At 42.8% G+C, this 25,494-nt stretch overlaps 1 protein-coding gene across 3 annotated transcripts in view; it reads right to left on the bottom strand.

The window, feature by feature from the left end:
• The window catches only part of ARMC8 (armadillo repeat containing 8), a 114,864-nt gene that overhangs the window by 11,505 nt on the left and 77,865 nt on the right, over positions 1-25,494 (bottom strand). For all 3 annotated transcript variants that reach the window (XM_073646533.1, XM_073646534.1, XM_073646535.1), the window contains 5 exons: positions 23,714-23,796; positions 21,251-21,332; positions 20,937-21,023; positions 4,532-4,624; positions 4,313-4,462 (listed from right to left, as the gene is read on the bottom strand). In XM_073646533.1, the coding sequence (XP_073502634.1) occupies positions 4,313-4,462; positions 4,532-4,624; positions 20,937-21,023; positions 21,251-21,332; positions 23,714-23,796 (495 nt within the window). The remainder of the gene's footprint in view (positions 1-4,312; positions 4,463-4,531; positions 4,625-20,936; positions 21,024-21,250; positions 21,333-23,713; positions 23,797-25,494) is intronic.

The raw sequence follows: 25,494 nt of genomic DNA, 5'->3' as shown, positions 1-25,494 counted from the left end.
CGAAGAGCCCTGTGGCTTAAACGTTGGCCTGGCGATATACAATCAAAATCCAAACTATGTTCCATTCCGTGCAAAGGAGTATTTATTTAGACCATTAGGGAAATGGGAGACCCGTCGAAGGAAAGAGGATTCATGTTCGGGGGTTCCTCTTCGGAGATTAAGAAATCTTCCAAATGGCGTCATTCCCCAGGTGGGGGAAAGGCTTTTCCACTTCTTCTCTGAATGGGCAAGAACCTCAGCAAGTGGGTGGATTCTCAAATTAGTAGAATCTGGCCTGAGACTTAAGTTCTTGGCTGTTACCACAAAGGTCTGCAGGGTATGTATGTATGTATGTATGTCCTTACAGAGGTTGCAGTAGAAGATAGCTTCCATTCTCCCCTTTTAATAAGAAACAGACTCCTTCTTCAGGACTATCATCAACCTGCAAAAGCTAAACGAGTTCCAGAAAATCCGACCTTTCAAGATGGAGTCTATAAAATAGTCCATAAAGCTACTATTGTCAGGCTGTTATATGGTCGTCCTAGACCTAAAAAGAAGCATATTATCACGTCCAAATCCATATAGAACATCAGAAGTTCCTCAGAGTAGCCTTAGCCATGGATGAGAGTATCAGGAATTTCCAGTTCAGGGCTCTTGCCTTTGGGTTACGGATTACTCCACAAAGTTTTATAAAAGTGATAGCAGAAATGACAGGTCATCTATGGGAACAGAACACCTGTCTAATTCCATACTTGGACGATTTCTTAATCATAGGCAAGAAGGCTGATCACTGCAATTTCCAATTAGAGTATGTCAGAACAACCTTAAATAATCAGGGTTGGCTTCTGAACCTGAATAAGTCGAGACTACATCCTTTAAAATTCCAAATTTTTTTAGGGCTTCTGTTAGACTCAGTAAATGAAAACGGTTACCTTCCAAGGAAAAAAATAGGGAAGGTGTCCGATCAGGTGCTAAAAGGCGATAAAAAAAATCCCACCATGACCCTCAAGAAGGCCATGTCATTACTGGGGTCTCTGACATCCGGTATTCCAGTAGGTCGGAGGGCACAGTTGCACACCAGAAAACCACAAAAATACATATTAGTAAGCAAAAAAGTGCAAAGAGGACATCTAAAAAGGTAGAGTAACCCTTTCCTCGGTCACAGTCAAGTCTCTCCATGGGTGGTTAAATACAGGAAATATATCATGGGCATTCCCTTGGGAAAACCCAGTTCAGAGTATTCTAACCACAAATGCAAGTCCAAGAGGATGGAGGGTGCATTCAGAGGATGGGCTAGTTCAGGGCAGTTGGACAGTAGCAGAATAGTTTGGATCCTCCAATCTAAAAGATCTAATGGCAATAAAATATGCAGTGGAGAGCCTACTATCATCAACACAAGGCAGACATGTTCGTGTCTATCAACAGAGTGACAGTGGCATATATTAACTATCAGGGAGGAACTCGATACAACCTACTGACGTCAGTAACGGAGCAGATCTTTAGGTAGTGGAAGACCATCTCTCTTCACTAATAGCGTTACACATAAGAGGAAAATAAAAAAGCAAGAAAGACTGAGCCGTAATCGGTTGAGGCAAGGAGAATAGGGCCTGAATCCAGCAGTTTTTCAGCAGATTGTAGAGTTATGGGGTCTCCCAGATATAGACCTATTTGCAAGCAAATGCAACAGAAAAGTAAAGAAGTTTTGCTCACTAAATCCCAAGGAACATCCACATATAGTTAACGCATTTCAGATCAGACGTGACTTCGATCTGGCTTACATTTTTCCGCCATGAATGCAGATTCCAGCAATACTAAGGAAGATTAGGCAAGAGTAATTTTAATAGAACCATTCTGGCCCAAAAGACCATGGCTCTCGGTTGATGTCTGTGAATGAATGACCCTTGGGTGCTGCCGGAGGTCCCGGATCTACTTATCCAGGGTCCAGTTTGTTGAGCTTCACTTACCAGCTTAGAATTTGACAAGTCACCATTAGGGCAGCAATGTTTTTCACCTAAATTGGTCTCCACACTGCTCAAAATTAGGAAACCAGTAACTACTAAGGTCTATGGTAGGACCTGGAAGAAGTTACTCAGCAGCTCCGGTGTAAGACTACAAGATGGAATTTCACTTGGGCCTTTCTTAGAATATCTCCAGAAGGGCCTGAATAAGGGTCTATCCATTACCACCCTTAAAGTACAGATAACGGCTTTAGGAGCAATATATAATTATGACTTGCCAAGTAATAGATGGATAACGAGATTCTTCAGAGCGTGTGACAGATCAAAACCAGTTTTTCCCCAAAAAATTCCACCTTGGGATTTGAACCTGATGCTGGAGGCACTCACCCGCTCCTTTCAATTCAATAGATTCTGTGTCTGTCAAAATCCTTTATGTTGAAAACAATTCCCTTGGTAGTCCCAACATCTGCTCGCTGGGTTAGTGACATTCAGGTCTTGTCGGTTAGCGCTCCCTTTATGCAAATCTGGGATGACAGGGTGGTCTTAAAATCAGACACTGCTTAACTTCCCAAAGTTGCCACTAGATTACATAGGAATCAGGAGGTTGTCCTCCCTTCTTTTTGCACTAATCCCAAGAATGAAAAGTTTCCTACTTTAGATGTTAGAAGGTGCCTGGTAAAATTAGAAAGAATCAGTCATTGTTCATCTCCTTTCAGGGACCTAGGAAGGGTATGAAAGCTTCAAAGAGTACTTTAGCTAGGTGGATCCGAGCGGCCATTTAGACTATTCCTTAAGTGATATTGCAGTGCCAGAGGATCTGAAGGCTCACTCTTCTCAGGCCATTGCAGCTTCCTGGACGGAGAAAGTAAATGTTTCTATCGACTAGATATGCAAGGCCACAACGTGGTCTTCTACATTCAATAAGCACTATAGACTTGATTTATCCTCCACCACCGATTTATCTTTTCTGAGCAGGGTTCTGCAGGTGGTGGTCCCTCCCTAAAGTGAATCAATTCTCTGTAAATCTCTCAGGTGGTGCTGTCATGGGTGCAAGGAAAAGATGAAATTACTTACCGGTAATAGGATTTTCCAGAACCCATGTCAGTACCCTAATATGCCTCCTACTCCCAGATAACGGTTATACACTAATTGAAATGTATACATAGTTCACAGAGTAAAAAAAAAAAAGAAAAGGTTGGTGATGGTAGTTAGGTTGATGTTTAATTGTTGATGGAGGTCCCATCATGCTCTAATGTGGGTGCAGAGATTTTGCCCTTTTATTCTATAGGTTTCCAGTCTTTGATGTGCGGATCCCCGCTCTCAGGTGGTGATGTCATGGGTTCTGGAAAATACCATTGCCGGTAAGTAATTTTGTTTTTTCAATGTATTAATATTTACAAGACATTTAATTATAAGTTGAAAGGAAAAAAAAATCAGTGAGGCTCCATACAAGAAAAAATCAAATAAAATAATAATACGTGGTTACCCCATTCTCTCCAGGGTAAATTTTGGGGTTTTGTTTTTAAGGTATCCAATATGTGGTAAAAATAAGCTGGTAGCATGATTCTTCGGGTCAGTACAATTACAGCAATACCAAATCTGTATAGTTTTTAAATATTTACATATATACTGTGTTTCCCAGAAAATAAGGCAGGGTCTTCTATTTTTTGCTCCAAAAGATGGGTTAGGGCTTATTTTCAGGGAATGTAATTTTTTTTTTCCCCCATGAACAATCCACATTTATCATCAAAAATTCAACATTTATTCAAATATCATCATGCCATCTTACACAGACACGCACACACTGCACAAACATACACATGTATATACACACACTGCATATACCAGCCTGTCTCCTCTTCAGTTCCTCTAGATGTCTGCAGTTAAAGTGTCTTTGGTGACGCCCGACCCGCCAGTCCTAACTAACTAGGGCTTATATTTCAAGCACACTCAAAAAATCCTGTAAAATTATGCTAGTGGTCATTTTTGGGGTGGGTCTTATTTTCAGTGAAATACTACACACACGTGTAACCATTTCAAACATATACTGTACATAAACATTTTCAGTGTTTTTTTTTTTTTACATAAAATGTTTAAAAAAAAAAAGTAAAAATTGGATTCCTGAGTTCCATACTTGTTTTTTTTTTATTTTTCATTTTCTGTCTCTGTGGAGGTATTATTTGTGATATTTTGGGGAGGGAGTGGGTGGAAGTGAGGAGACGTCATACATCAGCTCCCCATCATTAAGTCATGTACAACTTACCGATTAACCGCAGGATCTAAGTGCTTAGATCCTGAGTAAAGTCACTCTGAGTGACATTTTAGCGGTTAAACAAGGTGGCGGTGTATTACACAGATCTTAGTGGTACACTTACTGGACGTGTAGATAACAAGTTTCTGAGAAGTCCTAATGTTTTCATCAACACATTGACATCAGAGTCAGAGAGTAATCGAAACAACTGTTCTGTGCTCAAACCTCTTAAAATGTCTGATTTAATCTTCTGGTCGGCTTGAAACGCCATGTTCTAGAAGACACAACATATTGTTGGCAAAATGCAATAATTTGTCAAACACTTAGAAGAAGAAGCACTTACCATTAAAGCCCAGATACCATTGACCCGCAGAGCTGGATTCTCACTAAGAGTCAGACTACACAGCAGTTCTATAGCTCCAGATTCCAGAATCGGCTGCAGGCAGAAAATACAGGAATAATTCAGTGTGCAGACATTATGCAAATCCCCACTATTCAGCACTGTTAAATGGGTGTGCGCTGTGTGAAGGGGGCTGGCTGACTGCTCATCTCCTTAGCTAAACCAGCCCTATTTTCTGTACTGCTGACTGACACAAAAGGGGGATGGTTTTGTTATTGAAATGAGCAGTAAGCCAACCCTATTACACACAGCTCTCATTATGTGTCAACTTAAGACAGCAGGACACAAACCAAACAAGCAAGTTCGTAAAAAAAATAAATAAATGGTGTTGTCGTCATTTTCAGAGACCCATAACATTTTCATTTTTCGGTAGAATGACCTGTTTTTTTGCATTCCAAGCGGACTTATTTTTTTCATAGTGGGGTAAATCCATCGTTTTGATTGCTTTGAACTGATTTTTGGGGGGGTATTGCAGTGACCAAAACAGCCACAACGCTAGATTTTTTTTTTCTCATTACGGCGTTCGCCGATCAGGTTAATTAATTTTATATTTTGATAGATTGGACGTAGCTATACCATGTGTGTATTTTTTTTTTTATATATATATTTCTTTTATCTTCAAAAGTGGAAAAACAAAAGAGTGATGTGAATTTTTATACATTTTTTCCATATTCTTAAAAACAAAACATTTCTTTTTAGTTTTTACTTTATTGTATCCTCTAAGGGGATTTGAACCGGTGATTGCTTGTACTATACAGCAATACAATTGAATTATAAATCACGATGTCTTTTGAACACCCACTGGCTTTCTTAGGAGTACTACAGTCATGAGTCTTCAGTAGACCCCTGACTTATGGCAACCCATCAGTGTCGTTGGGCGGTCAAAACAGCACGCCCCCACGCTCCTCTCACCGTTGTTAAAAGCAGATAATGGTTACAAAACACAGCCATCATCTGCAAGAAAACATGCAGGTTCAGCTCCTGAGCCTACATCAAAGAAGGGAACCCAACATATGACATACCAATACATATCAGGAAGGGGCGAAAACTGACTTGACTATATTTTGAGTCTTTACACAGTAACCACTAAACTTTTTCTTGCCTTCTAATTTATTGCATGCGACACTTTAGTGGCCTCTGCTGACTCAGTCAATAGGCCGTTTTTTGAGCCTGAATACATCCATTACACGTGCTGTTACTTGTTTATTATCTTTGCTTATACCCTCTGTGATATATTTTTTCAACCAACCTTCTGTGGGATCCTTCTACTTACTTATTTTTTTAAATTGGTTTTTAATATGCATTGTCTTGACTGAATTTAAACAAATATTGGAATTTTTATTGGCATCCATCCTTCATTTATTTAGATAGGACATGTTTAAAGTAGATCTCAATAGATATCCATAAGTAACCTGTAAACTGATGTTCAAAATGAAGCTACGCTTTCATACCACATGTAGGATAGAGAAATTGTGCTGGAATGACCACCATAAGCATTCTCCAATGTGTGAGAACGTTGCACTGTAACATTGTCGGTCTTTAAATATGTGTCTATGTCAGATGTAAAAAGTTGCCATCCATCATCAATAAAGTAAGGAAATATGGAGTTTATTGTAAAGTGAATATGATACATAATGCACCCTGTAACGTCCCGGTTTGTATGCAGCAGGTATTTATAAAAGCAGCCCGGACTGGTCCATATAATCGTCTGCCAACACATATCCCACAGATGGATGCTAGCAGAGACTATAGGAAGTGAACACACACCAACAAAAGGGTTAAACGGGAAACGGCTGACTCACGCAGATGGCTTCCATTAATTTTCCCTACCCAATTCACTAATTTAATTTCTGATAAAAACAAAAGTACAGGATGTTTCATGATGAATGCTACTCGTAATAATGGAAAACAAGATGGTGATGTAGTCATAGTGCTCACTGGGGAGTCATTAGAGGTCTCTACACGCGTCATTCCTGCAGCTCCTTCCCAAAAAGCATAGGGATATGTGGTTCACCTTGGTCGTGAATTTTTTATACTGTCAAATCCATTTTCTTCCAGATGCTTTTGTAATATTCAGAAAATAAGAGCTGGAATTCATAGGAGTTTTATCAAACAAAATTACTTTTTGTTTTGTACAATGATTTAAAGAAAAAAAAAAGGGGGCAGAAAACTCATCTCCACGGCTCTCGCATACCGGCAGGAAGCAAAACTTACTACTCAAAAACCCAAGTACAATAAATATATATGCTACTAACAAACCCAACAGAGGTATGTGTGCATATACACATGTATACAGCCACACACCGTGCTGGAAGAGAGGGATTATACCAAGAGCTGCTTTTCTTTTAAACAAAATGTATTATACATTTAATTCTAGTTTAATTAAAAGGGGTTTGTCTGTTGGGTAAATAAAAAAAACAAAGCAATTACTCACCAATCCCATCACTCCAGTCTCAACACTACCTCTCCACTACCAATCTTTACTTACTGCTGCAGCCATGATGTCCTGACACACGTGTCCACCACAACCAGTTACTGCCTGTAACAGATCAATGGTCTGTCAAGGCAGCGATTAGCTGCAGTGGTCATATTTCAGTGTCAGGACATCACTGCAACAGCAGAAAGTACAGAATGTCTGTGAACCAGGCAGTATTGAAGCAGCAGGAGGTTGGTTACTTTTCTAGCCATGATGGAGCCACATACAGACTGATCATTGTCTGAGATAAAGGGGTTTTCTGATCTTCTGTATAAGTTCACAGACGAAAGCCATGTTTTAAAAAAAACAACAAAAAAACAAAACAAACTATACTTACTCCAGAGATGCCGGTCCAACAGTCTCCACTGGACCGGAAGGGTCGACTTGCAGACCACCAGTGTCGGACTTCCAGACCACCAGTCAAACAACATTGCAGCCAATAAGTGGCCTTATCGGTCAGTTCATTAGTAGTGCTGAGCATTCCGATACTGAAATATTGGGTATCGGCCGATATTCGCGGTATCGGAATTCCGATACTTTTGCAATATCGTATACCGGAATCGGAAGTTCCCATAATGCAATGAGCCATTTTCATTTTATTCAGCCAATGAGGATCCTAAGAAGTGTGGGCACATCCTGTTAGGCATGTAGGCATCTTAACTAATGGCATGGCTGTGATTGGCTGCTGAAATGATGTCATGATGCACTATAAAAGCCGCCGCCGCCATTTTGAGCTCACTCTGCTGTGAATTCAGTTAGGGATAGGATGCTGTTGTTCTGAGGGACAGTTTTAGCTACCTATTTGGTCTATTCTGCTTTACCCAAGCTACTTTATAAATCACTGTGCCTTGCAGCGCTAGTGCACAGTTCTCTGTGCTGTTCACCGCTTTCTGCAAGGTCTGTGTGTGTGAGTGCAGCTCACCCTGTAGTGTGTGCTTCAACCACGTCTGGTTGTAGTGTACTCAGTGTGTGTCACTGCCTCATACATTGTCCTTTTTTGCCAATTCATAATTTTTCCTGATTTCTCCTAATAGTGTGGTGGTTCCATCCGTATTCAGCTAAATTGGTTCCAAACACACTATATAGGAGTAGTTAGAGGAGCCTTTCTGCAGCATTGGGCCTTGCAGCCCCAGCCAGATTAGTATTAGCCTATTTTTTGCAGCCTCATCTATTGCATTGTAGGTTACCTTCCTACATTGTAATAGCTACAAAAAGTTTGTGATACTATCGTTATTACATCTTTAGGCACATCCAGTGTCTTTTTGTGACAAAAAAAACCTAAATAAAGTTCACCAAACACTCCACTTTACAGTTGTGTAGGCCACATTAGCTCATATTAAAGTCTAGTCCACACTTTATAAAATTAGTGTTTCTTATACCTGTTAGCAGCTGTTCAGGAATAAGCACACTAAGCCCTTAGTACTTTTCTGCCTATCTTTATCAGTCTACCAAGATGAAAAAGGCAGGGAGTAAGGCATGTGGTCGTGGGCGTGGAGTTTCTGCAGGGAGAGGACGTGAGGATTCTGTGCCTGCAGGGAGAGGACGTGGGGATTCTGTGCCTGCTGCGTGCACCAGTGACTCAGCATCCCCCAGTTTTACCAGGGAACAGTCCTTTATGCGCAGCTTTGTAGGAGCTAGCCGTACCCCACTGCTGCGGGAGGACCAAATTGAAGCCGTTGTCGGATGGATGGCAGCTAACGCATCGACTTCAATTAGTTCCAGATCCTCTCAGGTCCTGAGCACTGAAGAGCACCCATCTGTCTCTTCACCACCTGCCAAATTGCCCAGGCAGTCAGAGAGCCCTGGACAGGAGCCATCTCTACTTCTGTTCTCTGAATCTCTTGGCTTGGAAAGAGGGGGCCAGCCAAGCAGAATTCGAGAATTTGAAGAAGAGGTAGTATGCAGTGATGCGCAACCGTTTTGTCTCTCTGAATCTGAAGAGGCGGGTGGGCCAGTGCCTATGGTCAGCAGCACACCTCAGTACGCATCTGATGATGAGACTCAGGTGCCACTTTCTGGTGCGTACTGTGCTGTCGAGACTACCCAGGAGAAGCAGTTGTTTGAAGAGGGTGGTGTAGATGATGAGGTCCTTGACCCATCATGGCGTGAGGGACAGGAAGGTGGTGGGAGCAGCTCTGAGGAAGAGATTCCCCAAATGGCCCAAAAAGGAGGGAGAGGGAGGGGGCAGACTTGGTTGCCTGTAGCCTCCACTTCGGCACCCATTAGGAGCATGGCTCTTCCAAAATCCAAAGCGGGCGCTCCCAAGACTTGCAGTGCCTGGTCCTTTTTTGACACAGTTGCAGATGACATTTGCTTTGTCAAATGCAAGCTGTGTAATCAGAAGGTGAAAAGAGGGAAAAGTGTCAGCAACCTCAATACCACAAATATGTGGAAACATGTGCGGACCAAGCACGTGGTGGAGTTACAAAAACACACTGAAGACCTAGGCCAACCTACAGCGCCACCTACCACCTCTTCAGCTCGTGTTGTAGCCTCTTCCTCCAGCTCACACACAGCTGGTTCGGCTTCCTCACAGGATCGCCATGGAAGAATCTCTGGCACTGTTGTACAGAGACACAGTGTAATTCCACCCACAGCACCACTTTCCCAGTCATCCTCACACTCCCAGGCCAGTCTACAGCCATCGTTAGCACAGGCATGGGAGAAAAGGCGCCCATACTCGGCAAACCACCCCCGAGCACAGGCTCTGAATGCTGGCATTGCTAAACTACTGGCCCTTGAAATGCTATCATTCAGGCTGGTGGAGACTGACACATTCCGTAACTTTATGGCATTGGCAGTCCCACAATACAACGTGCCCAGCCGATTTTATTTCAGCAGGCAAGCCGTCCCTGCCCTGCAACATCATGTGGAGGGAAAAATTAAACATGCGCTACAAAACGCCGTCAGTAGCAAGGTCCACCTGACCACCGATGCGTGGACCAGTAAGCATGGACAGGGACGATACCTTTCCCTCACTGCCCATTGGGTAAATGTTGTGGAGCCGGGTACAGATCTTGAGAGTGGCGCTGTATGTGTTCTGACAACTCCAAGGATTGCAGGAATCCAGTCTGTACACATTGACTCCTCCTCATACTCCAGTTCCTCTGAATCAGTGCTGCAGGAGCTGTCACGGTCTACCTCCACATCGACCCGTGAACGGTTACCTGTTATGGTGACCAATATGAGCACAGCCGTGGCCAAACGTCAACAGGCCGTATTAAAATTAATTTCTTTGGGGAATCGAAGCCACACAGCGCAGGAGCTCTGGAATGCCATCAAGCAGCAGAGCGACGTGTGGTTTGTGCCAGCGAATCTCCAGCCAGGCATGGTAGTGTGTGACAATGGCCGAAATCTGGTGGCAGCTCTGGGCCTAGGCAACCTCACTCACATCCCATGTCTGGCACATGTGCTCAACTTGGTCGTGCAGAGTTTTTTGAGGGACTATCCGGATCTTGATGCACTGCTTCACAAGGTCCGCATAGAGTGCGCTCACTTGCGGCGTTCCAGCAATGCAAGATCACGCATTGCAGCTCTGCAGCGCCGATTACGTCTTCCGGAACATCGCATCATATGTGACCTACCCACCAGGTGGAATTCAACGTTACATATGTTGGAGAGGTTGTGTGAGCAGCAGGCAGCAGTAATGGAGTACCAGCTGCAGCAGGCGCAAACAAGTCGCAGTGCGCGCCGTTCACACTTCACCACCACTGAGTGGGCCTCTATGAAGGACATTTGCCACGTTTTGCGTGCCTTCGATTATTCCACGCGGATGGCGAGTGCAGATGATGCACTAGTCAGCATGACTATCCCCCTTATCTGCCTGCTTGAAAAAACACTGCAAGCACTAAGGGACGAGGTTTTGGAAGAGGTGGAGGATGAGGAGTCACAAATGCCATCTGCTTCTCTACAGTCTGCGCAACGTAGTTCCTCACAAAGGCCTAGGCAGGGGACACTTTGTAAGGAGGATGAGGAGGAGTCAATGGATGAGGAAGACATCTGTCCAGAGGAGGGAGGTACACAATGCTCTAGTAGTCAGTATCTAGAGCGAGTGTGGGGTGATGCAGAGCAGGCAGAGATCACGCCTCAAGCAGGGGACAGCGTTTCTTGGCCAGTTGGCAGTCTGCAGCACATGGTTGATTTCATGCTGCAGTGCCTGAGAAACGACTGCCGCATCACCCACATTCTCAACACGGCTGATTATTGGGTGTCCACCCTCCTAGATCCTCGCTACCGGGACAACTTACAAAGCCTCGTAACACCGTTGAACCGGGAGCGTAAAATGCGGGAGTACCAAGACGCACTGGTGCATTCCATCATGTTCTCCATTCCAACCGAGAGCAGTGCTGCTAGTGCTTTACAAAGCAGCTCAGTGCGTCGAGGCAGTGGAGGAAGCTCTGCACAAAGAGGGAGCAGAAGCAGCGCCTCAGCACAAGGCAAGACCAGTATGGCCGAAATGTGGCAAAGTTTTGTGTCCCCGCCGCCACAAATGTCTACACCATCACAGACAGCTCCAGTCAGCAGGAGGCAACGTTTCCGTCAGATGGTGACAGACTACATGTCTTGCCCTCTTAGTGTACTCCCAGACGGCTCTTCTCCCTTCAAGTTTTGGGTCTGTAAGCTAGATACATGGCCAGAGCTAAGTCAGTATGCATTGGAGGTGCTAGCTTGCCCTGCAGCTAGTGTATTATCGGAACGAGTCTTTAGTGCCGCAGGTGGTGTACTAACAGACCGTCGCATGCGACTATCCTCCAATAACGTTGACCGGCTTACTTTTCTCAAAATGAACAAGGCCTGGATCTCTCATGAATTTGCCAGTCCTCTTCCAGAATAAATAATTGTTGGCAAAAGTATCCAGGTCTCCTGTTCTGTTCATGTTTCTACCACCTGAACTGTAATCCCTGAGCTCCAACACCGCCAGTTGGCGCTCGGAAGTGCCGTCTGCACAGTCAACACTTGCTGCCGTGTCATTGGGGTTCAGTAACGTCAGCTGTTCCCCTGCTGTGCGGATGGCAATTTCTCCTGCTCTGTCCACATCCACTGTACTACGGATTTAAAACCTCCTCCAAATACACCTCTGGCTCCTCTGTTTTCAGTATTATCCCTGAGCTCCAACATCGCCAGTTGGCGCTCGGAAGTGAAGTCTGCACAGTCAACACTTGCTGCCATGTTATTGGGGTTCAGTAACGTCAGCTGTTCCCCTGCTGTGCGGACGGCAATTTCTCCTGCTCTGTCCACATTCTCACTACTACAGATTTTAAAGTTGCTCCAATTACACCTCTGGCTCCTCTGTTTTCAGTATTATCCCTGAGCGCCAACACCGCCAGTTGGCGCTCGGAAGTGCCGTCTGCACAGTCAATACTTGTTGCCGTGTCATTGGGGTTCAGTAACGTCAGCTGTTCCCCTGCTGTGTGTCCGGCAAATTCTCCTGCTTTGTCCACATCCACTGTACTACTGATTTAAAACTTGCTCCAATTACACCACTGGCTCCACTCTGTTTTTAGTATTTACCCTGGGTTCCAGCACCGCCAGCTGGTTCTCGGTAGTTCCATTTGCTCTTGTACCTTCTACTACCCATCCGGGTTCCAGTACCGTCAGCTGGTTCTCGGCAGTGCCTTTGGATTAGGTGCCTCCTTCTCGGTATCCAAGTTCCACCAACGTCTGCTGGTTCTTGGTAGTGCTTTCTGGCACAGGTATCTCCTGCTTAGTAACCGAGTTCCAGTACAGTCAGCTGGTCTTCGGCAGTTCCATTGGCTCTTGTACCTTCTGCTACCCATCCGGGTTCCAGTACAGTCAGCTGGTCCTCGGTAGTTCAATTTGCTCTTGTACCTTCTACTACCCATCCGGGTTCCAGTACCGTCAGCTGGTTCTCGGCAGTGTCTTTGGCACGGGTACTCCCTCCTGCCCAGCCTGGTTCCAGCACGCCAGCTGTTTCCGGGTAGTGTTAACGTCACTTTGCCTCCAATGCGTTGTCCTGTCGTGTTGCGGTCGGGTTAGCCGACTCTATGGTGCCTGCAGTTTAGGTGACTCCTATGTGGGCTGCGGGATCAGGCAATGAAGGCTGGTTCCATAGTGCCAATAGGACAAGCACCCCCTGTAGGACTGTGGGTTTTGGTAACTGCGGCCGGCTCGCGGCCTTGAACTTTTTTTTACATGGGTACCTTCTGCTACCCATCCGGATTCCAGTACCGTCAGCTGGTTCTCGGCAGTGCCTTTGGATTAGGTGCCTCCTTCTCGGTATCCAAGTTCCACCAACGTCTGCTGGTCCTTGGTAGTGCTTTCTGGCACAGGTACCTACTGCTTAGTAACCGAGTTCCAGTACCGTCAGCTGGTCTTCGGCAGTTCCATTGGCTCTTGTACCTTCTGCTACCCATCTGGGTTCCAGTACCGTCAGCTGGTTCTCGTTAGTTCCTCAGCTTTCTTGTACCTTCTGCTACATTTCCAAGTTCAAGCTTTTTGAAATGGTTCTTGGTAATCACTCTGGATCTCCCTGACGAGGACCCTGAAGACGAGGACCCTGAAGACCACCCCGAAGAAGACGAGGACCCTGAAGACCACCCCGAAGAAGACGAGGACCCTGAAGACCACCCCGAAGAAGACGAGGACCCTGAAGACCACCCCAAAGAAGACGAGGACCCTGAAGACCACCCCAAAGAAGACGAGGACCCTGAAGACCACCCCGAAGAAGACGAGGACCCTGAAGACCACCCCGAAGAAGACGAGGACCCTGAAGACCACCCCGAAGAAGACGAGGACCCCGAAGACGAGGACCCAGAAGACCAACCCGAAGAAGACGAGGACCCCGAAGACGAGGACCCCCGAAGACGACGACCCTGAAGACCACCCCGAAGAAGACCAAGAAGATGACCCTGAAGAAGTTGACCAAGAGGACAAAGAAGAGAAGACAAGCACCAAGATACAGAAGAACAAGAGACAGAAAACCAAGAAGGAGAAATACAAGAAGCTGCAGAACAAAAAGCGGAAGAACATTAAGCATAAGACTAAAAATCAGAGCAAAAGATAATATCTAAATTATAAGCAGAAGATGACTAAGCAGTGTATGGGGGTGAGTCCGTTCCTCCTCGTGGTGCCCCTGGAAAAGACCTGCTGCTGCAGGCCAAACTGAACGCGGACAAATCCTGTTGTAAATCTTTTGTGACGGGCAGAATGAAAGGTGTAATGTCCAACCTTTTATAGATAACTACAGGAATGTCTGTCACAAATAAGAATATGATGAAGAAGAATAATATGAAGAAGATGAAGAAGTAGAATAAGAAGAATGTAAAAAAAAAAGAATACGAAGAAGGTGAAGAAGAAGAGGATGAAAAAGATGCTGAGGATGATGAAGGAGAAAGTGTGGGAGAAGTAAAAAAGAAGGTGAAGAGCATGGAAGTAGTGAAACAAATATCTGACAAAATATAAAAATACTTAACATAGTCAATATTTCCGTAACTCAGAACGTCTTAAAAAAATATTAATTCCTGCTATTCCATTTGATTGGGCTAAACCTCTATGCCTTTATTGTCTCCCCCACCTCCCCCAATACATTCTACATTATTCTTAGTTGTTTTCCTTCATGTAGAATTAACCTACAAGGAAAGAAAGGGTTTATTTTCATTCCGATATTTCTGTCCCATTGACTTGCATTGGTTTCCGGTATCGGAATCGGCGATATCCGATACTTTTTCGGTATCGGTCCAATCCAATCCGATCAGATCTTTCCCGATATCGGAAGGTATCGCTCAACACTAGTCATTAGTGGTCAGGTTGTCATCTCTTCTGGTCTAGAGCAGCAAGGGGAGGTTATATTCCAGGAGGAAGTATGGCTTTTTATTTTTTAGAAACATGGCTTCCACCCGTAAATTTAAGAAGAAAACCTATTTAATACAATGTCCAGGAAGAGAAGTAAAGAGCTTTATCTGCGTGTATAAAAGGAAGCCAACATGTTATCTGGGCCTCTCAAAGTACAATACGGTCTCTATGCTATTAAATATTTTCTGTTAAATAATGAAATGACTGATCACTTTAGTTTGACAGGGAAATTTTGTCTTGAGGATCCCATACACATTAGATCAACTACGCCCAAACCCACCAATATTGATTGGTTTGATCACCAGTCTAATGTGCATGGGGGCCCTTGACAGATTTGTGGTGGGGAGATAAGGATCCAGTATGCCTGATTTTGGACCGCTGATCCTTTTTGTTCTCCAAGATATAAGTCTCCATCAGAGAGGTCTGTAATGGCTCTGTCTTAGAGAACTTAGGAGAGCTCACTTGGAAGAGTTGGGCAAGATAGCTGACGATAAGCTTGACCAATGGGCAGCAACTAATAGAATGATATTTAAAAGGGAAAAATGCAAGATACTACATCTGGACAAGAAAAATGAAATTGACATGTACAAAATGGGAGGAATAGAACCAAGCAACAGCAAGTGTGAAAAAGACTTGGGTATACTAATAGATCACAGACTGAACATGAGTCAACAGTGTAATGCCACAGCAAAAAAGGCAAACAGTTCACGGATGTATTAAGAGAAGCAGAGAGTCTAGATCACGTGCAGTAATTATCCCCTCTACTCCTCCTTGGTCAGACCCCATACTGTGTCCAGTTCTGGGCACCACACTTAAATAAATAAAAAAATATCGAAAAACTGGAGCAAATTCAGAGAAGAGCTACCAGGATGGTGAGCGGACTGCGAACTATGTCCTATGAGGAACGGTTAAAGGATCTGGGAATGTTTAGCTTGCAAAACAGAAGACTAGGAGGAGACTTAATAGCTGTCTACAAATATCTGAAGGGATGTCACAGTGTAGAGGAATCATCCTTATTCTCATTTACACATGGAAACACGAGAAGCAATGGAATGAAACTGAAAAGGAGAAGATACAGATTAGATATTATTTTTGACAGTGAGGGCGATCAATGAGTGGAACAGGCTGCCATGAGAGGTGGAGAGTTCTCCTTCAATAGAAGTCTTCAGACAGAGGTTGGACAGACATCTGTCTGAGATGGTTTAGTGAATTCTGCATTGAGCAGGGGGTTGGACACCATGACCCTGGAGGTCTCTTCCAACTCTAACATTCTATGATTCTAAAATGTAGGGTTTTTGGGCTACCCCATAGGATCTCAGTAGGCGCCTGCAATGACATATTGTCGTCTTCTGCAGAATATTATACACCTTTAGGATGATTCTATTAGCAATCATAGCAAATGTTATCAGAAATCATCTCATTTGCAAGCCTTATGATGCTGTATAGGAAGCTGATATAAATTAAAGCATTATATTAGCAAATGTAATTAGTATGTTAATGGGGTGGGTTTTCGTAGGGACATGTTAAACTAAAAAAGGGGGTAGGTGTGTAATGGTCTAATGAAAACATTGAATGCAGCAACACTTAAATGTTTCCCTTTGGAGCAGCTGCAGGGAAACTGAGTATTTCTACAATCTCCACGTAATATATCGTAACGACAGCAGCGATCAGGGCAAGCTTCAGGTAGTGCGGCCTCATTTACTTGCCATGCAATTATGTGGTCTTCATTTCTCATACAGATAAGCAGCTAAACGTTAATTTGGTTTCCAAAGGAAACATTAGAGGGCAAGAAAAAATAATCTTTCCATAAGAATCCAACCCACAGTACATCAGAGTAGGCACATTAATATTACAAAATCCCTGTGTGTCAGGGGCACGTAACAATACACAAGTCTTTTTGGCATGATAACTACATGTCTAGGAAAGTCTGATACGGTAAATGTGAACTTAGAGCTAATGTATCACCTACACGCTTTTCCTAATTAAACAGAGGTAGAAAATAAAAACTGATAGGGAAATTAGAAAATGTTTCACTGATTGTAATTTTTTTACTCTATTTTCTGGGGTGGCTTTTTTATGCCGGGGCTGCGAACAGCATTCACTACAGGGAAAAAAAACAGAAATGGCTTTCGGCCTTGCAAGCCATTTACTGCGAGAAGGATTTTTTAGAGAATGACTGAGCATGTGTAACCAGCAGCTTCCAGCGATAATAGATAGACCTTTTTCCAAGAGCAATCATTTTTTTTTTTTTTAGTCAATATGGCCATGTGAGGGCTTGTTCTTTGTGGGACGAGTTGTACTTTCGAACGACACCATTGATAATACCATATAGTGTACTGAACAACAGGAAAAAGCTTCCAAGTGCGGTGAAATTGCAAAAAAAAAAAAAAAAAAAAAAAGGAGCAATACCACAATTGTTTTTTTTTTTTATTTATCATGTGCACTATATGGTAAAAGTGACATGGCAATATGATTCTCCAGGTCGGTTCGAGTACACAGATACCAAACGTACAGTACAGACCAAAAGTTTGGACACACCTTCTCATTTAAAGATTTTTCTGGATTTTCATGACCATGAAAATTGTACATTCACACTGAAGGCATCAAAACTATGAATTAACACATGTGGAATTATATACTTAACAAAAAAGTGTGAAACAACTGAAAATATGTCTTATATTCTAGGTTCTTCAAAGTAGCCACCTTTTGCTTTGATGACTGCTTTGCACACTCTTGGCATTCTCTTGATGAGCTTCAAGAGGTAGTCACCGGAAATGGTTTTCACTTCACAGGTGTGCCCTGTCAGGTTTAATAAGTGGGATTTCTTGCCTTATAAATGAGGTTGGGACCATCAGTTGTGTTGTGCAGAGGTCTGGTGGATACACAGCTGATAGTCCTACTGAATAGACTGTTAGAATTTGTATTATGGAAGGAAAAAAGCAGCCATGTAAAGAAAAACGAGTGGCCATCATTACTTTAAGAAATGAAGGTCAGTCAGTCCGAAAAATTGGGCAAACTTTGAAAGTGTCTCCAAGTGCAGTTGCAAAAACCATCAAGCGCTACAAAGAAACTGGCTCACATGAGGACCGCCCCAGGAAAGGAAGACCAAGAGTAACCTCTGCTTCTGAGGATAAGTTTATCCGAGTCACCAGCCTCAGAAATTGCAGGTTAACAGCAGCTCAGATTAAAGACCAGGTCAATGCCACACAGAGTTCTAGCAGCAGACACATCTCCGTAACAACTGTTAAGAGGAGACTTTGTGCAGCAGGCCTTCATGGTAAAATAGCTGCTAGGAAACCACGGCTAAGGACAGGCAACAAGCAGAAGAGACTTGTTTGGGCTAAAGAACAAAAGGAAATGGACATTAGACCAGTGGAAATCTGTGCTTTGGTCTGATGAGTCCAAATTTGAGATCTTTGGTTCCAACCACCGTGTCTCTGTGCGACGCAGAAAAGGTGAACGGATGGACTCTACATGCCTGGTTCCCACCGTGAAGCATGGAGGAGGAGGTGTGATGGTGTGAGGGTGCTTTGCTGGTGACACTGTTGGGGATTTATTCAAAATTGAAGGCATACTGAACCAGCATGGCTACCACAGCATCTTGCAGCGGCATGCTATTCCATCCGGTTTGCGTTTAGTTGGACCATCATTTATTTTTCAACAGGACAATGACCCCAAACACACCTCCAGGCTGTGTAAGGGCTATTTGACCAAGAAGGAGAGTGATGGGGTGCTACGCCAGATGACCTGGCCTCCACAGTCACCAGACCTGAACCCAATCGAGATGGTTTGGGGTGAGCTGGACCGCAGAGTGAAGGCAAAAGGGCCAACAAGTGCTAAGCATCTCTGGGAACTCCTTCAAGATTGTTGGAAGACCATTTCCAGTGACTACCTCTTGAAGCTCATCAAGAGAATGCCAAGAGTGTGCAAAGCAGTCATCAAGGCAAAAGGTGGCTACTTTGAAGAACCTAGAATATAAGACATATTTTCAATTGTTTCACACTTTTTTGTTAAGTATATAATTCCACATGTGTTAATTCATAGTTTTGATGCCTTCAGTGTGAATGTACAATTTTCATAGTCATGAAAATCCAGAAAAATCTTTAAATGAGGTGGTGTGTCCAAACTTTTGGTCTGTACTGTATAGGATCTTTTACATTTATTTAAGCGGTAAAAAAAAAATCTGAAATTTGTAAAAAAATAAAAATAAAAAAATAAAAGTTCTCTTACGTCACCATTTTCTGAGACCCGTAGAGTTTTCTTTTTTCAGGATCTGGGGCTGGGTGAGGGCTTATTTTTTGCGCCCGATACAGATGTTTTTATTGATATTATTTTGGGTAGCTATAATGTTTTGATCAATGTGAAGAAGCTTAAGGCCCCAGTCCCAACTTTCAGCAGTGTGTATACCTTTAAAACCCTCACTTGCAGAGCAATACGCAGTATATCACATATATTGATGGTACTCACATTAGAGCTCCAAATAATGCATCCAAGAAAAAATTGTAGAAAAGCAGCACTCACCAGGTATGCAATTCAAGAGTCCTTTATTTCCTGAACATTAGACGAGGATCTATCTGAGTGGAGGGCAGGGAGTGTGCAGGGGAAAGAAGGAGAATGACACACTCCCTGCCCTCGGCTCAGTTAGAATCTGGTCCAATGTACAGGAAATAAAGGACTCTTGAATCGCATACCTGGTGAGTGCCGCTTTTCTATAATTTTCTTGGCTGGAAAATGTTTTGACCACTTGTTATTGCATTCTGTTGAAATGTTGCGGTGGCTAAAAAAAAAAGTGATTCTGGTGTTTTGATTTTTTTTTTCTCGTTAAGTCATTTATCGATCGGGCTGACTGCGGGATTTCACAGGTTAACAGCTGCAGGCACTTGATGGATTATTAAATCAGCTATCAAGTGGGGGGGGGGGGGTGGAGGGGAAGATGTGAGCTTGGCATGGGAACCCACATCAAAGGCAGGAACATAACCTTTGACGTAAATATACGTCAAAGATTGTGAAAGGGTTAAAGGAAAAATATATGTTCCCTCTGATCTTTTATGATCACTTAATATTACAAAATCCCTGTGTGTCAGGGGCACAAAATTATGTAAGAAATAAAAATATATAAAATATCTGCAAAAGAAATAAAAAAATGAAAGTCCCCGGAGCAAAAAGAAAATAAGATACATTTTATTATATACATATAAGAAAAATAAAAACCCTACACATTAACTATCCATGCTAACATAAAAACCTTCAGGAGAATTCATTCATCGGGTTATCTAGTGTGAAATGTGAACAATCAAAAACATGAGAAAAAAAAAAAAATTTTTCTATGCTTGTATCATAAAAAAAATTATATAAATTATGGGAGTAATACTCAAAACAGTGCTAAAAAAATTATACAATTTGTCCTGTACAAAGCAAAGGCTCATACATCCGCATCAGTAAAAAATAAAGTAGTTGTGGCTGCTTAGAGGTTCATATGGATGTTTGCATTAATTTGTGACAATGACTGCACATGGATAGCTCATTACATACTGGCCAAAAATAGGAGGTGAAAATGAAAAATATTGCCGGTCTGGACACTTGGAGGTTGAATTAGGCCTGATAAGACTGGCATACTTACATGGAAAATTTTAGCCAGAATGGCTTTATAATTCAGTAATTAAGATTAGACTCAAAATGCTAATTTTAATACTGTGCAGGAATACTTTAACAAAGGATTAAACAGTCACTTTGACATGGACTTTCAAAGTAGTTACAGCGGCCTCACTGGGTCCAAGAAATCTATTTAATAATGTATGCAGACTGGATTATGAAATCTGGTGACATCACCACTTTAAAACACAGTCAATGTGAGCGTGGCTAAAACTATCAGTATTTGGTCAGTATCTGTAAGCCAAAACCAGGAGTGGAACAATCAGAGGAAAAGTATAATAGAAACACGTCACCACTTCTGTATTTATCACACACTCCTGGTTTCGGCTTACAAATACTGAGGGAAAATACTGACCAAATACTAATAGTCTAACCGTAGCCTTACAATGAGGGAAAAGTATCACAAACCTCTTTACTAGGCGAGAACTCAAGTAGAAGGTTGCATAATGTTGATGAAGCCACCACTAGAATATCATCAGGAGCATTCTGTAAGACCTACATAACAAAAAGAAAAAGAATCTTTGACTTTATTAATGTTTGGTGTTAAGGGAACAAAAATAAAATTATTATTTACTGGAGACAAAATTTACAGAATGAGGAAATTTGTAAATCAAACTATTTTGCATACAACCTGGTATCCTATTTATATCCAAATAAATGCCCTATTAATTGCTATATGACTATGACAAGGGGAAAAAAACAACACAATTTTGTTAAATTACCTTCATTAGCGGCTTCCAAACTGCATGATCTTGAAAACTGGTACGAAGTTGTTGGACTGATCTGGATAAACTATGTAAACATCTAGAGAGAAATCTACAATTAGATGGTCTCACAGTGTGCACTGTGCCATATGGTGAAGGCATTTCATGAACTGGGCTGCACTAGGATCTCAAGGAGAATACAGCCTGAAGAAAAGGAAAAGGGATCTTCCCAGAAGAGAAACACCCACATTTTGTTTGTTAAAGTCGCCTAATAACTGCACTCCAAGTTAATTTAAAATTCCCATTTAATATTTGCAGCTATTATTGAATATTTAATATTGAAGCTATTGTGTTCTTAGGATAAAATCCCATGCACTAGATTTGCTGCAGAGAATTTCAGCTGGCATCTGGAGAAAGTGGAGGGAAATCTACATTAAATGTCGGGTGCAGATTTGTTTGGGTTTTGCAGCGGTGACTGGCCTAAAATAATAGTGGGAAAACAAAAAACAAAATCTATATTCTCCATTTCCCAATTCTATGCTACTCACATAGTAATGGTAGCCTGATCCGACGGCGATTATTAGTGACCACTGAAGACTGTGACTGGCTGCAGCGGTCACGTGTCTACAAAATATGTGCTTGCTAAAAGCCAGGTTATAGAAACTGGTAGCGCACCAGGCCAGCATCACCATGGGAGCTGCAGAAGTTTTTGAAGCCATTTAAAGTGCACATATCAGCAAGATTGTGCTTAGTAAACCACAGACTGTCAGGTGGGCGCCGTTACACTGAGTAAAATGATGCCTTTGTTGATTAAATCCATCCAGGGGTTCTTTTATAATCTTTAGTTTCAGTTCTGCCATAATGATATGCATGTGCTATGGTGCTGCTTCTGTATTCATATCTCTGGCTTCTGACAGGTCACTGTGCTTTCAGTCACCTGCCTACTATTTAAAATACTGAATGTGTAATTTCTCTGCCCATGTGAAATTTACATATCCAAAAATGGCCGCCCAACGCCCGCGCAGTAACATCTTTCGGTTGCGCACACGCAATTTTGCTAGAGCAAAAAGAAACTTGCCTGCAGCAATATGGCCCCTGCAGCAGCATTTCACGATTGCCGATAAGCTACTGTGCATGCGCAGAGCCATATTGCTGCGCCCACTCTTTTTCCAAAAGCAAAATGGTGCCCGCGCGTGTACAGTAGCGTCTCTCGGCAACTGAAAGATGCTACTGCGCATGCGTGGGCGGCCATTTTGGGATATGTAAATTTCACATGGGCAGAGAAATTACACACTTCGTATTTTAAATAGTAGGCAGGTGACTGAAAGCACAGTGACCTGTCAGAAGCCAGAGATAGGAATAGATGAATACAGAAGTAGAGTACCAGCATATCATTATGGCAGAACTGAAACTAAAGATTATAAAAGGAACCACAGGACTGATTTCATCATCAAAGTTATCATTTTACTCAGTGTAACGGCACCCACCTGACAGTGTATGTGGTTTACTAAGCACAATCCTGCTGACAGGTGCTCTTTAAGACTGTCCCGCTCAGCTCCACAGTTAATCCATAGCAAAGTGTGCAACAACTGGATATTTAAACTGTGGATTTGGACCTTTTACTGAATGGGAAGAGGGGGAAGGGGGGTGAAATAGAAAAAAAAATAAAAAAGCAAAAAATAAAAAAAGCCATGCCGGGGATTTACAAATCTACACAGCAGGTCAATTTCAGTTCAGAAAATTACTTTACCAAGTAGGTGAGATTTATCCACTGTTACTGCTTTATTTAGCTGTGGATTTTATGTTTTAGGTTATGTTATGAGGTTTTGATGTTGCAGATTTTCTGCACCTATTAGATAAATTAGGTTACTTACATTTTTTCATTGTGTTTCAGTGCTTTTTTGCAATTTTGACGTTGTGGTTTTGTTTTGTTTTTTGTACTTCCTACTGTAAGGCTTTGACAAAACCTTTATTGATACAGTCATCTTCAGCGGAAGTGCACAAAAAACACATGCATTTTTTTTTTTTTTTTTTTAACTTGTGGGTCTTCCGCATCTAATTCAATTCTATGGGGAAAAAATTGGCACATAACGTAGAGTACCAATAAGAGAAATTAACATGCTGCAAATTTAAATCACGTACGACAGGTCAATTTACTGTGGGTTAAAAGAAAAACAAACAGTGGGGGCATGAGATTCCTATAAATCCCATCCATTTTTTTCTGCAGTGAAAATACATAGTCAACAACTCATCATGGGAATTTATCCTAAGATCCCATTCAGAAGGTCCACAATGATTCCTGTATGAGGGCACAAACACAGAATAGTGTCTAATGCTATTTGTCAGAACATTTTTAATGAAAAAATGCACCCAATGAATTTGCAGCCTTCTTATTATAGGATCTGCTTACCTCTGAAACATGCTACACGAATTCAAAAGAGAAATGAGCAAAGTAAAGAGCATGTACTGTGTGAACCATACCTTACTGCAGCTAATCGCACCTTGACACTAGTCTCAGACAAGCCATTCACAATCCGGTCCATCATATGCTCGGCCTCAATGATCTAGGGGGGAGATGTCAATGCAGCATCAATAACATCATGGACGCATCCTATATACATTCCTATCTGCTTAGCAGATTTCATCCATTTATACATTCTGAATCGGTAAGGAAGGTACTTTTGGTGTCGAGGTTCTTCACACGTTTTTACCATAAGCACATTCTTAGAAGTAATACACAAACAAAAGCAGTGGCCACTAACACTTGACGGTGGAGCCCCACAGGTGAGCACTTCCGGCCGGCAGCCGCCTCCACCGATAACAGCTGATCGGCGGGGGTGACGCGTGTGGGACCCCGGCCGATCATACATTGATGCCCAATCCCATGGATAGGGCATCAATGTAAAAGTAGAGGACAACTTCTTTAAGAATAAAATAATAAAATCCTTATACTCCCCTCTCCTAGGTGTCCCCCGCTGTCATCCATGCGACCGCTGCTGCAGAGAAGCCGGGGAGAATGAGCCGCTCCGGTGCTGCAGCTCAGGAGTGGTGTCCCGTCACTCACCGAGCGCAGCTCCGGCTCATTCTCCCCGGCTTCTCTGCAGCAGCGGTCTCATGGATGACAGCGGGGGACACCTAGGAAAGGTGAGCATAAGGATTTTATTATTTTATTCTTAATTTTACAAGGTGACAAGGTGGGGACATTGATAGTACACTACTACTACCCTCATCATGGTCCCTGCTGGTGCTGATCACAGTGCCGCAAAGGAACCATGATGAGGGCAGCATTCAGCACTGGCGCCTGGGAACAGCGCTACCTGCGCTGATTCCCAGGCGCCCGTCTGTGTGATCCAGATGCGGCACATGGATGCAACATGTAAAACACACACACACAGGGCATGGATATCTCCGGTACTGGAAATATCTGGATGTGTGAAACCGGTTAATGTCCAATTTTACCCTCCGTAGGGGGAGGGGGTGGTGTGTGTGTGTGTGTGTGTGTGTGTGTGTGTGTGTGTGTGTGTGTGTGTGTGTGTGTGTGTGTGCGTGTGCATATAATAAAAAAAAAAAAAAAAAAAAACTGCGGCATGCACGATTTGCCTCCACGAATTTGATGGCACTTTGCGATTCAGTCTGTGACAGAAATCAGATGACATTTAAGTGTGGTTTGATTTTCATTGACTGACATAATGGAGAAGGCGAAGACATTTTTTATCTCTCCTCCTCGGAGAAAATCGGATCCCACTCTGATCAAACGAGGAATAGCATAATCAGAAAATTTCTCTCAGATGGAGAGAAAAACAGTCGTGTGACCCTAGCCTTCAACAAACAGGTCAAGTCAGTCTTGGTCAAAATAAGACAAACTGCGCTAGCTCATTGAGGGATCAGGTTACACCTACTATTAAACTATGACAAGTGGAAGGAGAAAGAGTAGGAGTGAGGAGCAGGAGTGTTACACAGGCAGGGATGCATGCACACATATCAAACAGCTTTCTAGCCAGTGGTTTAGCTTTTTCCAGAACTGTATTCACAGGTACACTGCTTAGTTCTGCAGTCTAATGTCTTCAAAAGCGGTTGGCTGCTTCTGAGCATGTGCTATATAGGAAAAGAAGAGCAGGAATGCCTCATGTCTGTGTGTGCAGTGTATAGAGACATCATAGCTGCAGTCTCCCTCCACTAGTTCAGAGAGAACTGAAAAATAGAGATAGAACTAACAGAGGAGGAGACTGGTGAAAGATTAAGGATGCAAGTCATAATGGCCA

Source organism: Phyllobates terribilis, unplaced genomic scaffold, assembly GCF_046119375.1.
Source record: "Phyllobates terribilis strain yellow unplaced genomic scaffold, ASM4611937v1 Scaffold_9__5_contigs__length_417890890, whole genome shotgun sequence".
NCBI lineage: Eukaryota > Metazoa > Chordata > Amphibia > Anura > Dendrobatidae > Phyllobates > Phyllobates terribilis.
This window is presented reverse-complemented; position numbering and strand designations above follow the sequence as displayed.